This window comes from Drosophila grimshawi, unplaced genomic scaffold (assembly GCF_018153295.1).
Source record: "Drosophila grimshawi isolate 15287-2541.00 unplaced genomic scaffold, ASM1815329v1 contig_44, whole genome shotgun sequence".
Taxonomy (NCBI): domain Eukaryota; kingdom Metazoa; phylum Arthropoda; class Insecta; order Diptera; family Drosophilidae; genus Drosophila; species Drosophila grimshawi.
In genome coordinates this window covers 8,402,170-8,415,255 of record NW_025063240.1, presented here as the reverse complement: position 1 = coordinate 8,415,255, position 13,086 = coordinate 8,402,170, and the positions used below count along the sequence as shown (strand labels likewise).

Below are 13,086 nucleotides of genomic sequence, written 5' to 3'. Positions count from 1 at the left end.
TAAATATTCATGACACTTTAGCTTTCTAATTTCGAATTATATATGTTGCTACATGCTCGGAATTTAATCCGTTTCTATTATTTTCAATCAGACAACGTGCTTTAATTTATGAATAATTACAGAACGAAAATAAATTCGTTACACGCATTCAAATTCAGTTGGGTAAACTTACCAAATTATTTTTCACAATCGTAAATGGCATCAGAAGTCTTCTTCCTGCGAATATATACAAAATAATAATCAAATTAATCATATTCTATGCAACAAAAAAAGCATATGCGAATAAAACGAAGAAGAAATTTCTTATTTCTGTCTATATAGAAACATTATTTCAATTTATCATATCTTTGCTTAGAAAGGTAAAAAGTAAAAAGTAAACTAATCAAGTTTACTAAATTGCCATATTGCCAGTTGATTTTCAAAGGAAAAAAGTAAATGTAAAAAATTTAAGTATAGCTTTACCCATGTGAGAGGTGCCGCATTGCGTATGATTAATGCATCTGCAAATGGGAGCCAGCAAAAAAAGCAGCTGAAAGTTGGAGCCTTCAGCACAAGGCAACAGCCGTTAAGACTGTGCCTCAGACACAGCTCAATTAATGATGGAATGCACGTCGTATTGACGCTGGCGGAAGGGAGAAGGGAGGGCGGTTAGCAACTGCAATAATTGACTTTTAAAAGGAAACAGGTGGCGCCCAGGCCAGAAGTAGAAACTCCAGCGAACCTGACAGCAAAGTGGTGGTGGTCGAGAATTACTATTTATATCTGTATCACAGGATGAATCACAGAGTTCCACATCGGTTTCCTCTTCCGTTCGGTTGGCGACCATCTCGCCAGCTATTTGCTTATTTATGCACTACATGTCTTTGGGCTTTATTTTAATTCTCTATGCGGCTCCCTTTTATCAGCTACCATAAACGGCACACGCACCCGCAAAACCTCGATTTGTACTTGTTTTTGTTTTTTGTTTTCTACTCTTTTCTACAAATTATACAATGTTCAAGAGGGGTTCACGAAATGACCTTAAAATTCAATTGGCAAATTTGATTGTTATTGTTAAAACGCGTGACAAATAAGAATATAAAATGCCATCATTTAAAATGTAGTTCAGCAATTGAGAAATTCCTTCTGAAATGGATCATATTCGTCTGACGGCATTAGGAGATCCATAAACTGACAGCTGAAACGTGCAATATGCCGAATATAATGACACCCGTATCCACACAACAAGATATATACTGTACCTGCTGCTCTGCAGTTCAATAATGCAAATTCAGTTTCAGGCAACACGTTCGGATCGTCTCGACTCGACTTGACTCGACTCGGCTCGACTCAGCTCCAGGGAGTGCCTATGATGCATACTAAGCAGATGGAGCTGGGGCCTCACTTTGGGTATATCCGAGTTTTTAGCAAAACGCAGCTCATTATGCTCGTTTTGTACGCCTCTTTTTTGTATTTTGCCAATCTGATTTCGTATATAAATCTAACGCGCTGCGCTATTCAGCCATCACTTCTTTGGTGGAAACTTAACTGTCAAGTTTAGCTCCTGCTGTGATCAGTTCGCGTTTCTCTAATCAAGCATCAACTAGCATAATTTGCCAACACCTACACAGGATTTAACATAAAGAAATTAATCAAAACACAACACAAAACATCGAAATCAACATGAAGTTCAGTGTTGCGTTTGCTTTGTTGGTGATCGTCGTCGGGTTTGTGGCCAGCGGCGATGCTCTGCCTGCCAGGAAAAGTGAGTTTAACACAAGTGCCACTGATTTCGCAAGGATATAAATAGCAATTAAGGATCATTTATAAACAACTTAGCATATTCTCACTATAACTCAAATATCTATCTATGCACATGTAATGCAGAAGGAATCCATTGAATTTCAGCTTGGTACACTTGAGAAAATATTAATTCCAGTTCAGCGATTTTGTAACTCAGATTTGATTTCAATTTGACATCGCATATCATGCTCGCATCTCATCTCGTTCCATAAACATATCCTTCGCATAACCATATCACTCACCACTGAAGATCGGCAATACCTTGTTCCAGGAATGGCCTACTACCAGCAACCCGTTGCCGCCGAATGGTACGGAGCCGCACCCCAGCAGAGGATTATGTATATGCAGTATGTGCAACCCGGACGCACACATGCCCGCTCCACTCAAGCAGCCAGCGCACTGGTGGCTGGTGAATCCGTTGCCACTGGCACCTATCTGAAGGGTAAGTGGCAGCCGAACTCAGTCCCAACTAACAATCCCAACTAACTCAAATCGATATTCTCTGTGGTTATCTAACAAAGATTGCGATCACACAGAGACCGAGGTGGCACTCAGTGTGGATGACAGCAGCGCGGAGAGCGCCCAATCTGATGATACCCTGAGCGCTGCCGGTGCTCACGGTGCCAGCTCCTTGGCCGAGGCCTATCCCGATGATGTACCCGTGGTCCAGATTGCCATCGATGGCGATAGCAGCAGCAGCACCGCCGATTTTGAACCTCAGCCCGCTGTGGTTTCAGAGAGCGACGATGCCGCCAAGGTGCCACGCGATTTCAACTTTGCCGCCGAGGAAGCTGCCCCAGCTGCCCCCGTTGTTCCCACTGCTGAGCAGCCCGCTGTTGTCCAGGTCGCCTTCGAGGAGGAGGAGGATCTGCCCGCTCCAGCACCAATTGCGCCCGTTGCTCCCGTCATTCCCGTCAATCGTTATCTGCCCGCCAAGAAGAAGGTCATCGTCGAACTCGACCAGTCGGCCGAGGATGCTGAGGAGGCTCAAATCGCGACCATCGAGGACGAGGAGACAGATAACACGGTTGCCGACGATGTCGAAGAGGATGATGTGGACGTCGCCGAACCCGTAAAGCCAGTGGCCAAGCATCCCGCTCGCGTGCCCAACGCTCGCCGTCCAGTTGCCAAGAAGCCCGCCGCTGGAGCTGGGAAACCCGCGAAGAAACCCGCTCCTCTGCCTGCCGGCACCTTCTTCCCAATTGACTTTGGCGGCACCAACGGTGGCGCCATCGCCATTGCCAACTCCTTCAGCACGGGTGAGGGCGGTTCAGCCACCTCGCATGCCATCGCCTACGGCTCCCCGGATGCTGCACGCGCTCGTGTCCGTCCCGGTCCCAGCAAGCGTCGCCATTAAGCGGCAGCTGCCCCAAAAAGCCGCCCGCATGCTGCACGACTGATTCTTATCATTCCACTTGAAGATTCACCACCAATTCTTGCTTAACTGCAGCAAGTCTGCGCCGAGTCTGTAAACAACAAGTCTTGTAACTATTAGTCAAATTGTCAACGTTTTTCAGCGCATTTTAATAAAATTTCTATCTGTTTTAAAAAAAATAAAGAGTTTTGATTATAATAAACAATAGTTTCATATTTTTGCCATACGCATTGAATATCGTGTTTATTTCATATGCTCTTTTGTTCCTTCAAAATTACAAATTGTGAACAAAATAAACGCAGATCAAACGCAGTAAACGGACCGAAAATTTAAAGTTTAACAAAAAGATTACAAACTTAGCAATTTACAAATGCCTTCATATAGATATAATAATATTTAAAAATTAAAGAAAAAAATTAAAACAAAAGTGGCATACAAAAAACATCAGCGTAGTTCGATTCGACTTAAGAGCTAATGGTTGTTCCTCAATTGTGATATCATCATGGGTTTAATTAAATTTACGTTTCTTTCAACTGCATATAAGGCGCAAATTGTACAATCTTTAAATGGATACTAAAGACACTACTCCCAACTTTGTGGTCTATATTATTGGATTTTTTTTCAGTTTTTCCTTTTTTTATATAAGAATCTTGGGGTTATCGATTCTTAAACTGAACGCTCTACACATCTAGCGGCTTGGAATTGTTTATAACTTTTGTTTTGTTTTGCACATATGCTTGAGATGAGAGCGATTGGATTTGGCTCCGCTATCAGTAACCATATTTATCCTGCAGCGATGTCATCACATCGTTGGCCAGATTGCTCAATCTGCCGGCCACCTTGTGGACGCCCTGACGCACACTTTCCTTCACATCATCCAGATCCGGCGCATTGAAGTTGACCGCTGTTGAGTAACCGCCGCTGCTGCCTGCAAGCGCGATTAAATATATATTAATGATCTTTTACAATAATTTGCTAATTAATTTATATGTAATTCTTACTGCGATTGCTCATACCGCCGCCCGGCGTACCATCGCCAAAGTAGTCCGAGGAGGATATGGCCCTGGAGCCCTGAAAACGATTCAGATTCGCGCTAATATCAGCTGGCGATTGTTCGCTCGCAAAGAACTGATCCGATCCAAAGCCCTTGGAGTTGCCAAACTTTTGTTGTGCCGCAACAGGATCATTGCTGCTATTGTTGCTTATTTTGCTTTTGCTTCGATTGGAGGCGGAGGCGCTTGCTGATCCGCTGCTGCTGCTGCTCACCTTGGGCTTGTCATAATCACTGCTGGCCGCGAACATTGAGGTTATGTTGCTGTGCGTGCCGCCAATGGGCTCAATCGTCTCATAGCCCAGAGCGTCTAGCTCAAATTTGTCCAGCTTGCTGACACCGCTACTGCTGTTGGTGCTGCTCTCCGGCTTCTTGTCGCCATACAAATTCAACGAGTGATCATTGAAGAAGTTATCGCTTTCGAGGGCGGCCAGCTTGCTCTGGGCATTGGCCTTGGGTGCAGCCGATTGCTGTATGGTCTCCATGTCGCTGATGGCCGAGTGCGCCACATCAGAGCCCCTCAGGCTGAAGCCCATGCCCAGTCGCTCCATTTGCTTGGCCTTGGCGGGATCGATGCTCTTCAGCTTGGCCTCCTCGCGCGTCTTCTGCAGCGATAAATCCTGATACGCCAGACGCATGCTGGCCACACTCTCCATCTCCTCCTCTGCCGTTTGGGGCTTATCGATTGCCCGGGCAGCAGCTGTTGCCGTTTTACTTTCATTTGCCGCATTCGCACGCGCCTCAATGTCCGCAAAATTGGCCGTCACTTTCGTTGCACCCAATCCGCCCACCTTGCGTGCACCCAACTAATCGTTGGGGATGTGTATATGAATTAGTTATCGTTTGAGATTATCGGCATTTACTTACTGCTCCCTTCTTGGGCTGAATCTTGCGCACCCCAATGGATGAGGGCATCGCTGCTGGCGTCACAAGCGAATTCAGCAGATCCACGCTGGGTGCTCCAACAGCAGACTCCGTCGGAGCCGTAGCCGATGTAGACTTGATATCCAGCTGTGGGGTATACAGATTAGTATCGAGCCGAGATCACCTTATGAAGGCATGCAAACAAATCAACTTCAACTTTAAACAACGAAGAGAGATGCGTGTCTTTTTCTTGTTCGGTTTACCTTCACGTTGCTAATGTTGTTGTTCTCCAGCTGGGCGTTGGCATTATTATTATCGCACTGCGCAAAGAAATCCTCCTCCTGCTCCTGCTCCTCCGAAAGCTCCTTGGCAGCATCATTTCCCTCGCTCTTGTCCAGGGTTGGATCCAAATGCAGCTTTAAATTTGATGTTTTGGTTTGTGAGTGGAACAGAATAAAACAGATAAACAAGACACAAGCGAGGCGCAAGCGAGAACAGCAAATGTTTTGTGTTAGTTTTAAGCATAAAATCCAAACAAAAGAACGAAAAAAAAAAGACAAACAAAAGTAAATGGAGGCAGCTGCTCACCTTGGTGCCATGCACTTTCATTGCCTGCTGGGCGAGCGACGATAGCTTATCCCTGTACAGCTGTGCCGCTCTAGAATTGTACTTGACCTGGGCATCGCTGCTGCTGCTGTTGTGGGAGCGAAAGAATTGTGCTGCATTTGCATTGCCGCCGAGCTGCATTTGTCGCAGTTGCAACCAGGTCCAATTGGTGTCCAGATTCGTGCTGCGCACAAAGGTCAAATGCACGCCCAGATTGCGATGCACCGCAGAGCAATCGATGCATATGAAGATGCCATAAGTGACTGACGACCAGGTGGGCGCCTTTGTGCCACAATCGAAGCAGGACTGCAACAACAAAATAAGACATCCATTTTTTTTTATATAAACTTCACAAACTGATTTTGACTGGCTGACCTTATTGGCTGGCTGCGCCCGCAGGCGACTGAATACGCCTTCGATTTCCTGTTTTGTGGGCCCCGCTGCATTGTTAGACATTATTGGACTGATTTGTCCCCAATTCGTTTACGGATTGTGTTTTATGGATTATGGATATGATTATAGATTTGTAAACTGATTTCGTGGCTGGCTCGTCCTCTTCGCCTTCTCGTTCACTTTGGCTTTATTGATTTGGCAGTTGATGCTGCAATTGCTCGTTGTACGTTTCTTATGGCAATTTTATTTATTGTTTTTTTTAATATTTGTATGCAAATTGAAATGCTTGTTTTCGCTACTTTTGTGTTTTAGGAATTTTTGACGTGTAGTTTTCGTTCCAGTTTCTTCCACGTTCACGTTAGAGATGAGCAGTTTATGCTTAAGTGTTACCCGTCACTAGTAACTTACAGTGACGATTAACAGCTGTGTGTAAAGTAGCAACATTAATTGTCGTTAATAAATCATAAGCTCATATTTCGCAATTATAAAAAACATAATTCAATTCAAGATTATGGTTAGTTCACGTTTCTTTTTATCAAAGATTACATTTTATTTTGATGCCAATTACGGGTACTGTTAATAACATGGGTGACCAGCTGTTAATATTGTACGTTGTTCGTTTTGGTAGACCTGTCCACTCGTTCGGTTTTTTTTATTTAGTAACATTTATCAAAATATTTGAACATATTTTTCAATTACTATTGATTATTTGAAATTGAGAAGCAGAAATGTTGCCACCACCCGGTTCAAAAGCTCAAAAATATTTAAGCATTTTATGTATAATATTGATAATGATATAAATATACTATTTTAAATCATAGGATCACCACCATATTTGCTTTTTATATTTTAGGTTGTTAAGAATTGAAAGTAAATAAAGAATATCGTGGGAAACAGCTTCGGCCACTTTGAAATGGAAACCAATTTTTATTATTTTATAATGATCAATTGATTTAATAAGTTATTGGTGACTAGCCACCTTAATGTCTATCCAGTAAAACGTCGCTTCGTCGTATTGAGGAATCAATTAACATCAGAAGCAATCAATTTGTATTAACCACAAAATCAAAAGGAAAACTGGTTATAAAAAACTCTATATGTGTTTATAGTATTTATACGATTACTATTAAAAAACAACAAAGTAATATAAAGGATAAACAAAGTAATATAAAAGATAAACAAAGTAATATAAAAGATAAACCAAGTAAAATAATAGATAGTTCCTGTACAGCAACAAAAGATAGATCCTCACTTATCCTTAAATAAATTGAAATAAAATAAATCCCCAAGCAAGAGCATACAAAGCAATTAAAATTCAATTCAGTTGCCCGATTGCAATCTCAGCAGCACTGGGGTCAATTTGGCGAGCTCATTGATCAAGGCGGTGTCTGTGACGATATTGTTCTCAATATTACGCATTAGTTGCTGGATTTCCTCGATAGTTATGTCATCATTGGCTTTTAAATGCTTCTCCTTCTCTTCTGCGTTGAATTTCAAATGCACTTTAGACTTTAGAGATTGATTTTCTTTATCTACAAAAAGTTGACATAATATTTGTGTTTGTTTTTCTCTACCTTTTCGAATAATTTCATACCGTTTTCGAAAGTTTTGTCCTTGGTTTCCTTCATTGACAACTTAGGATAATTTGCCCGTTTTCTAATGCACAGTTGCACATGCCTATTGCGCATACACAGACTCTGAAAAGTACTGGGGCACGTGAGGCAAGTGTACTTTTGGAATCCGCATCTGTGCTTCGACAACTGCGACATCATGAGGAAGGTTCGACCACAATCTCCACACTTTATCTGCTTCTCGATGTGGCAGTTTTGATAATGTTTCCGCACCTTGTGCAGACCGTCACTCCGATAATCGCAGTCTAGGTCGGGGCATTGATAGTATTGATATATATCCTTGATGACATCCCCATGCATCTTCTGCAAGTGCGAAATGTAAGGCATGCGATTCTTGTAAGCCTTCCGGCATCCGTATTTGCATTTATACTCGCGAATCGGCAACAACTCCGAAACGTCCGGAACGCAAACAATATATTTCTTCTCCACCTTAGACATGACGTTCAGTTTTCAATCGATGTGCCAATCGACGAGTATATGTATATATACACACACATATATATATATATATATATATATATTTATATATATATATATATATAAGCATATTGAAAAGTGTTACCAATCTGCATGTTAAGTGACAAAACTTTGACCAACACTTTTCAGTCGCACCATATTGTATACGTAGTGATTAAAACATTTTAGGCTTGCCTTGAAGCTAAATGAAATTACAGTTGTTACTTTAGCGAGTGCCAATTTATGTTAATAAATATAAAAGCTGCTAATTCAAATTCAACTGATCACGGTGAAGTGTTGTAAAATGTATAAATCAAAGTCTTTAACAAAGTCTAACGCATACAGCCAGGGTGTCAGAGCGGAATCGGAACCGCATCCTCACTGATTGAAATTCAGAATCTCCTGTTCAGAACCACAATTCATAATTTATTTAATATAGTAATACCCGTACTGGTATTATTTGTCCCGAAAAGAGAGTATCGAAGCCACAATAACATATGCTTGAATAATAAACCTGATTCAAATTCAGATCGTGAAGAGTAAATAAAATTAAGAATTATCGAAGTTACAAAATTTGTTTCCTTACATTTCTGAGATTATTGTTTGATTTTCCTTTCGCTTCCCTATCGTTTCCTTGCTTTACGGTTTCCTTTCACTTGGCGCTTGGCATTAGTCTTGTGGGATTTTTTTTTCGCCTGCTTTTTAGGATTATTCTTCGCCTTTCTCTGGGTTTTGCTATTTGCCTTGTTGGGAACATTTTGTGTTCGCCTAGCTCTGGGGGTTGTTATTCGTCCTTTTGCGGGATTTCTTTTCGCCTGGCGCCGGGATTTTTTGTTCAGCTGACCTGAAAGGGTTGTTGATTTCTCTTTAATGTTATCACCATTATCGGATTCAGCAACTTTGTCTTACCTTTTTTACTTTTCTTAGTTTTTACTTTTTCTTTTTCAATTTTTCCATTCGGATTAGATGATGGGGTGGTAGCGCCATTATCGGATTCAGGAACCTTACCATCATTTCCAGATGGTATTGATGATGGAGCTGAAGGGGGTGTTGTGTCCCGTTCATTGTTATCGCCATTATCGGATTCGGGAACTTTACCATCATATTCAGATGGTGTGGGTGATGGAGCTGTAGTGGTGTTGTCCTTATCGGATTCAGGAAGCTTATCATCATTTCCAGGTGGTGTTGATGATGGAACTGTAGGGGGTGTTGTGTCCCGTTCATTGTTATCGTCATTATCGGATTCAGGAACCTGACCATCATTTCCAGATGGTGTGGGTGATGGAGTTGTAGGGGGTGTTGTGTCCCGTTCATTGTTATCGTCATTATTAGATTCAGGAACCTTATCATCATTTCCAGGTGGTGTTGATGATGGAACTGTAGGGGGTGTTGTGTCCCGTTCATTGTTATCGTCATTATCGGATTCAGGAACCTTACCATCATTTCCAGATGGTGTGGGTGATGGAGCTGTACGGGCGTTGTCATTATCGGATTCAGGAACCTTACCATCATTTCCAGATGGTGTTGATGATGGAACTGTAGGGGGTGTTGTGTCCCGTTCATTGTTATCGCCATTATCGGATTCGGGAACTTTACCATAATTTCCAGATGGTGTGGGTGATGAAGCTGTAGGGGTGTTGTCATTATCGGATTCAGGAACCTTACCATCATTTCCAGATGGTGTTGGTGATGGAGCTGAAGAGGGAGTTGTTTCCTGTTCATTGGTATCGTCATTGTCGGAATCAAGATCTTCATCAGGTTCTTCTCCTTGTTCGTCATCAGTTTCATCGTCAATATTGTTTTCGCCTTCTTCAACTCCTTCGTCATCAGTCTCTGAGCAATTAGAGTTTTGGGCCATAAGCAATAGGCTTAAAGCCCCAAGTAGCAGTGCCAAAGAAAACCTCATTTCGAAACGTATAACTGTTTATACCTCATACATTTCAGGGTTTATATAGGCAATTCTATAATTTAAATAAGTCAGTTGCATTACTTAGGTGTTTTTTAATAATAGGTATTAATAATATTTGATTTGCGCCATTGTCATAAAATAAGCCGAATTGTTATTTGTTTTTGCGAAAAGTATAGAAAGGTACGTTGTTTAAATATGAATTTGCAAGTAGACTGTTTGATAAATTTATTCAATTTGGTCTGCTGTCAGTGTTTTCAGCTGATTCTTATGCTCTTATAGGGTCGACACCCTTAAGGCTAGAACCTTGAAACTTTGGACAAAGCCAACTCACGGCACCAACGAAATTTGAAAGCCAACTTGGAACCCTCGTCAAAGAACGGTATTTCTTGGCAACACCCACTCTGTTCTGTCACACCGTGTATTAATCATTGGCATCAGAGTATTTTGAAGTCGGCTACGCCCGATAGCAACTTTCACACTTGTTTTTTTAATAATTAATTTAAATTTGAGCGTCAATGGAGGACAGCTCCATTGACTAAAATTTATGAGCGAATTGCAATTTGGTCTTTTACGGAAGTTAGTCCCAACCCCATCAACAACCTCGTCAGAAACTGGGTGTCTTTCTCAGCAACAACTGGTCGATTTGTTTGAAATGTATCCCACTGGAGAAGGACCATGTTTGCAGACTGTTTCCGAATCTGCGTACCAACTTTTTCACATAGAACTACACTCATAAATACATAATGTAGAAATTTATAGATGTCTCACTCGGTCCAACTGTGCGTTGCGTTACCCGAACATATAGGTTTATATCCGCCATTTTTGATTTGTTTCATTCCTGATGACACGCCTCTTCCACCTTCAGAAGTTACATATATATATATATTCATATTTATTATGTAGTTATGTTAAATGCCTAGTTTTTATAGTCATATTTTGTGCTTTATGCTAATCTTCAGTTAATAAACTTAAAATATACGTAATAAATTCATTGAGGAATGTTTTGAAAAATTCAGAAATTCTTTTAGATTGAAAATGTCATCAACGTGTCATGTTGAATGCGTCATCAAAATCGCGTGCACTTCGCTTTGCGGCAGGAACATTCCAAGCGCCTTTCTGGGGCGGAGGATGGCGATGGGTTGGCTTGGGTCTGCGACCACTCAAGCTGGGAAACTCCTCCGTTGCAGTTAAATTGGCCGAGAACACGGAATGATCCTCTGGCGTATAATCCGAGTCCGGCTCTTGCTTCACATCCGAATGCCACGAGCTGACCGAGTTGTACGACGTATTCCCACACATAGACTTGTCCGGATTAGTCACGCAAAACTTTTGCTCCTGCACAGGTGGCATGTGCTTCCCTGCCAACGGCTTAATGGCCAGATCCCCACACATATAGTCGCAGAACGTGTAACACCAGCGGGAGACCATTGAGTGTGTGCAATACTTGCCCCGATCGTTGTCCTCGTGAAACTACAAATGGCAAGCAATTATTATATACATTTATAGATATGGAATGGGTACCACTCACCTGACACGCGATGTTCGAGTAATATTCGAAGAAATCATTGAAGAAGAAGTTGTCCGTGATGCACTTGTTGATGTTGGCGTGCGGCAGGTCGGCAATGTCCATGACCTCCTTCTTGAGCACGTAGAAGAGGTACAGGATGTCGTAGACGTGAATCTGCTCGCCCACCTCATCACTGTCGCTCTGCAGGTACCTAAAGCAGCCACTTACCACAGGCATCAGTTCAGCGGTGGTGAACACCACGAGGGGATTGCCTGCGCCTTGGCAGTCACGCAAATACTTCACAATATTCACATAGAGACTGCCCATGTTGGATTCGCCCATAGCTTTGGGCGGAAGGGGTAACTGGTGCGTCGTCGACGTGTGATGCTGTGCGTCGCTGGCCTGGCCAAAGATCAGCTGGCCCGGATTGATATGCGAGCTGTAGACGGGGCCCCTTCCGGACCGCAGCGAGAACTTGCAAGCGGCAAATTCGGCCGGCATGTAAATATCGTTTCCAATTGCTTTGGTAAAGTAATTAAAGGCCGCAAATATGAACTTGGTGTTCTCCAGATCTGTGAAGCAACGGATTTCGATCAGTAGTCAGTAATCAGCAGATAGAAGGAATATACCCCATAGATCTCACCGTGTTGCGCCTTTCCTTCCAGCACAATTCGCTCGATGTTGCGTTTCATATTCATCTCTCGCTCAGCAGCCTCGCAATTCTCACGCTCCACGGCGGACAGAGGACGGCCATGGCAGTCTAATGGCTCCACCTTGGCACGGGCCGAGACGTTGGCGTCCTTTGCGAATCCATTGTACGGCCCCTTCTGCTGTGCACTCATATTCTGCATTTCAAAAAACCGACTGTTAGGTAAAATTAACGCACTTTCTAACACTCACTTTCCAGATGTCGCCGCAGTGACTGACAGCCTGGGCGATGGAAATGTTGCGGCCCTTGCGCCACTCGTTCACGAATATCATGAATCCGTTTGTTTTCTTTGGTGCCATTTCTACAAGACAGAGAGCGACGAAATGTGTTTGTGTGTCTTTGCGTGTGTATTAGCGGCGACTTGAGCCAGAAAAGTGATCGATGCTATTTACTATTCAGATAATATTTAATATTAATATATATAACATATTTTCAGCAATTAATAATACAACTTACCTTGTTAATTGAGTACAATTGAATTCAGCAAATTTAAGCTTGATTTGCCTTTTCTTTTCCTTCTCAATTCTAATTAAAAGTTAGACGCGCAAAATTGAAGAGCTAACAGTGAAATACCGACAGCAAAAGCAAAGATAATGAATCGCATACAATGACAAATTATGAAAATATACATATGTATATATATATATATATATATATATATATATATGTGTGTGTGTGTTTCGATGCTCGACTTTGCTTTCGATAACTGGCTTATGCGAAGTAAGCAATGAAATAGAAACAATCGACAATAGGAAAAACACTGACTGATCAAACATTTTGTACAAAACATTTTGAACAAAATG

At 42.1% G+C, this 13,086-nt stretch overlaps 5 protein-coding genes across 6 annotated transcripts; 1 reads left to right on the top strand and 4 right to left on the bottom strand.

Annotated features, from left to right (window-relative positions):
• Positions 1-1,662: 1,662 nt before the first annotated feature.
• Positions 1,663-3,139, top strand: LOC6556834 (translation initiation factor IF-2). Of its 2 annotated transcripts, none has more exons than XM_032743070.1 (3): positions 1,663-1,744; positions 2,054-2,224; positions 2,319-3,139. In XM_032743070.1, the coding sequence occupies exons 1-3, from the start codon at positions 1,663-1,665 to the stop codon at positions 3,137-3,139; spliced, it is 1,074 nt and encodes a 357-aa protein (XP_032598961.1). The 2 variants fall into 2 exon arrangements, with proteins under 2 accessions (XP_032598961.1, XP_001984851.1); XM_001984815.1 differs by having other exon boundaries at positions 2,304-3,139.
• Positions 3,140-3,370: 231 nt separating this feature from the next.
• On the bottom strand, positions 3,371-6,637 carry LOC6556807 (ADP-ribosylation factor GTPase-activating protein 2). The gene is made up of 6 exons (XM_001984816.2): positions 6,054-6,637; positions 5,661-5,984; positions 5,336-5,488; positions 5,076-5,219; positions 4,159-5,014; positions 3,371-4,085 (listed from the first exon to the last, which is right to left on the bottom strand). Exons 1-6 carry the CDS (start codon positions 6,132-6,134, stop codon positions 3,928-3,930), a joined length of 1,716 nt encoding a protein of 571 aa, XP_001984852.1. The 5' UTR covers positions 6,135-6,637; the 3' UTR covers positions 3,371-3,927.
• Positions 6,638-7,281: 644 nt separating this feature from the next.
• On the bottom strand, positions 7,282-8,094 carry LOC6556710. The gene is made up of 2 exons (XM_032743311.2): positions 7,666-8,094; positions 7,282-7,603 (listed from the first exon to the last, which is right to left on the bottom strand). The coding sequence occupies exons 1-2, from the start codon at positions 8,027-8,029 to the stop codon at positions 7,392-7,394; spliced, it is 576 nt and encodes a 191-aa protein (XP_032599202.2). The 5' UTR covers positions 8,030-8,094; the 3' UTR covers positions 7,282-7,391.
• A 687-nt stretch (positions 8,095-8,781) lies between these two features.
• Positions 8,782-10,016, bottom strand: LOC116806523 (putative uncharacterized protein DDB_G0290521). The gene is made up of 2 exons (XM_043215336.1): positions 9,068-10,016; positions 8,782-9,002 (listed from the first exon to the last, which is right to left on the bottom strand). Exons 1-2 carry the CDS (start codon positions 10,014-10,016, stop codon positions 8,782-8,784), a joined length of 1,170 nt encoding a protein of 389 aa, XP_043071271.1.
• A 1,025-nt stretch (positions 10,017-11,041) lies between these two features.
• Positions 11,042-12,847, bottom strand: LOC6556937 (protein maelstrom). Its single transcript, XM_001984818.2, has 5 exons — positions 12,740-12,847; positions 12,475-12,674; positions 12,218-12,419; positions 11,596-12,146; positions 11,042-11,537 (listed from the first exon to the last, which is right to left on the bottom strand). Exons 2-5 carry the CDS (start codon positions 12,580-12,582, stop codon positions 11,109-11,111), a joined length of 1,290 nt encoding a protein of 429 aa, XP_001984854.1. The 5' UTR covers positions 12,583-12,674; positions 12,740-12,847; the 3' UTR covers positions 11,042-11,108.
• Between the last annotated feature and the right edge of the window lie 239 nt (positions 12,848-13,086).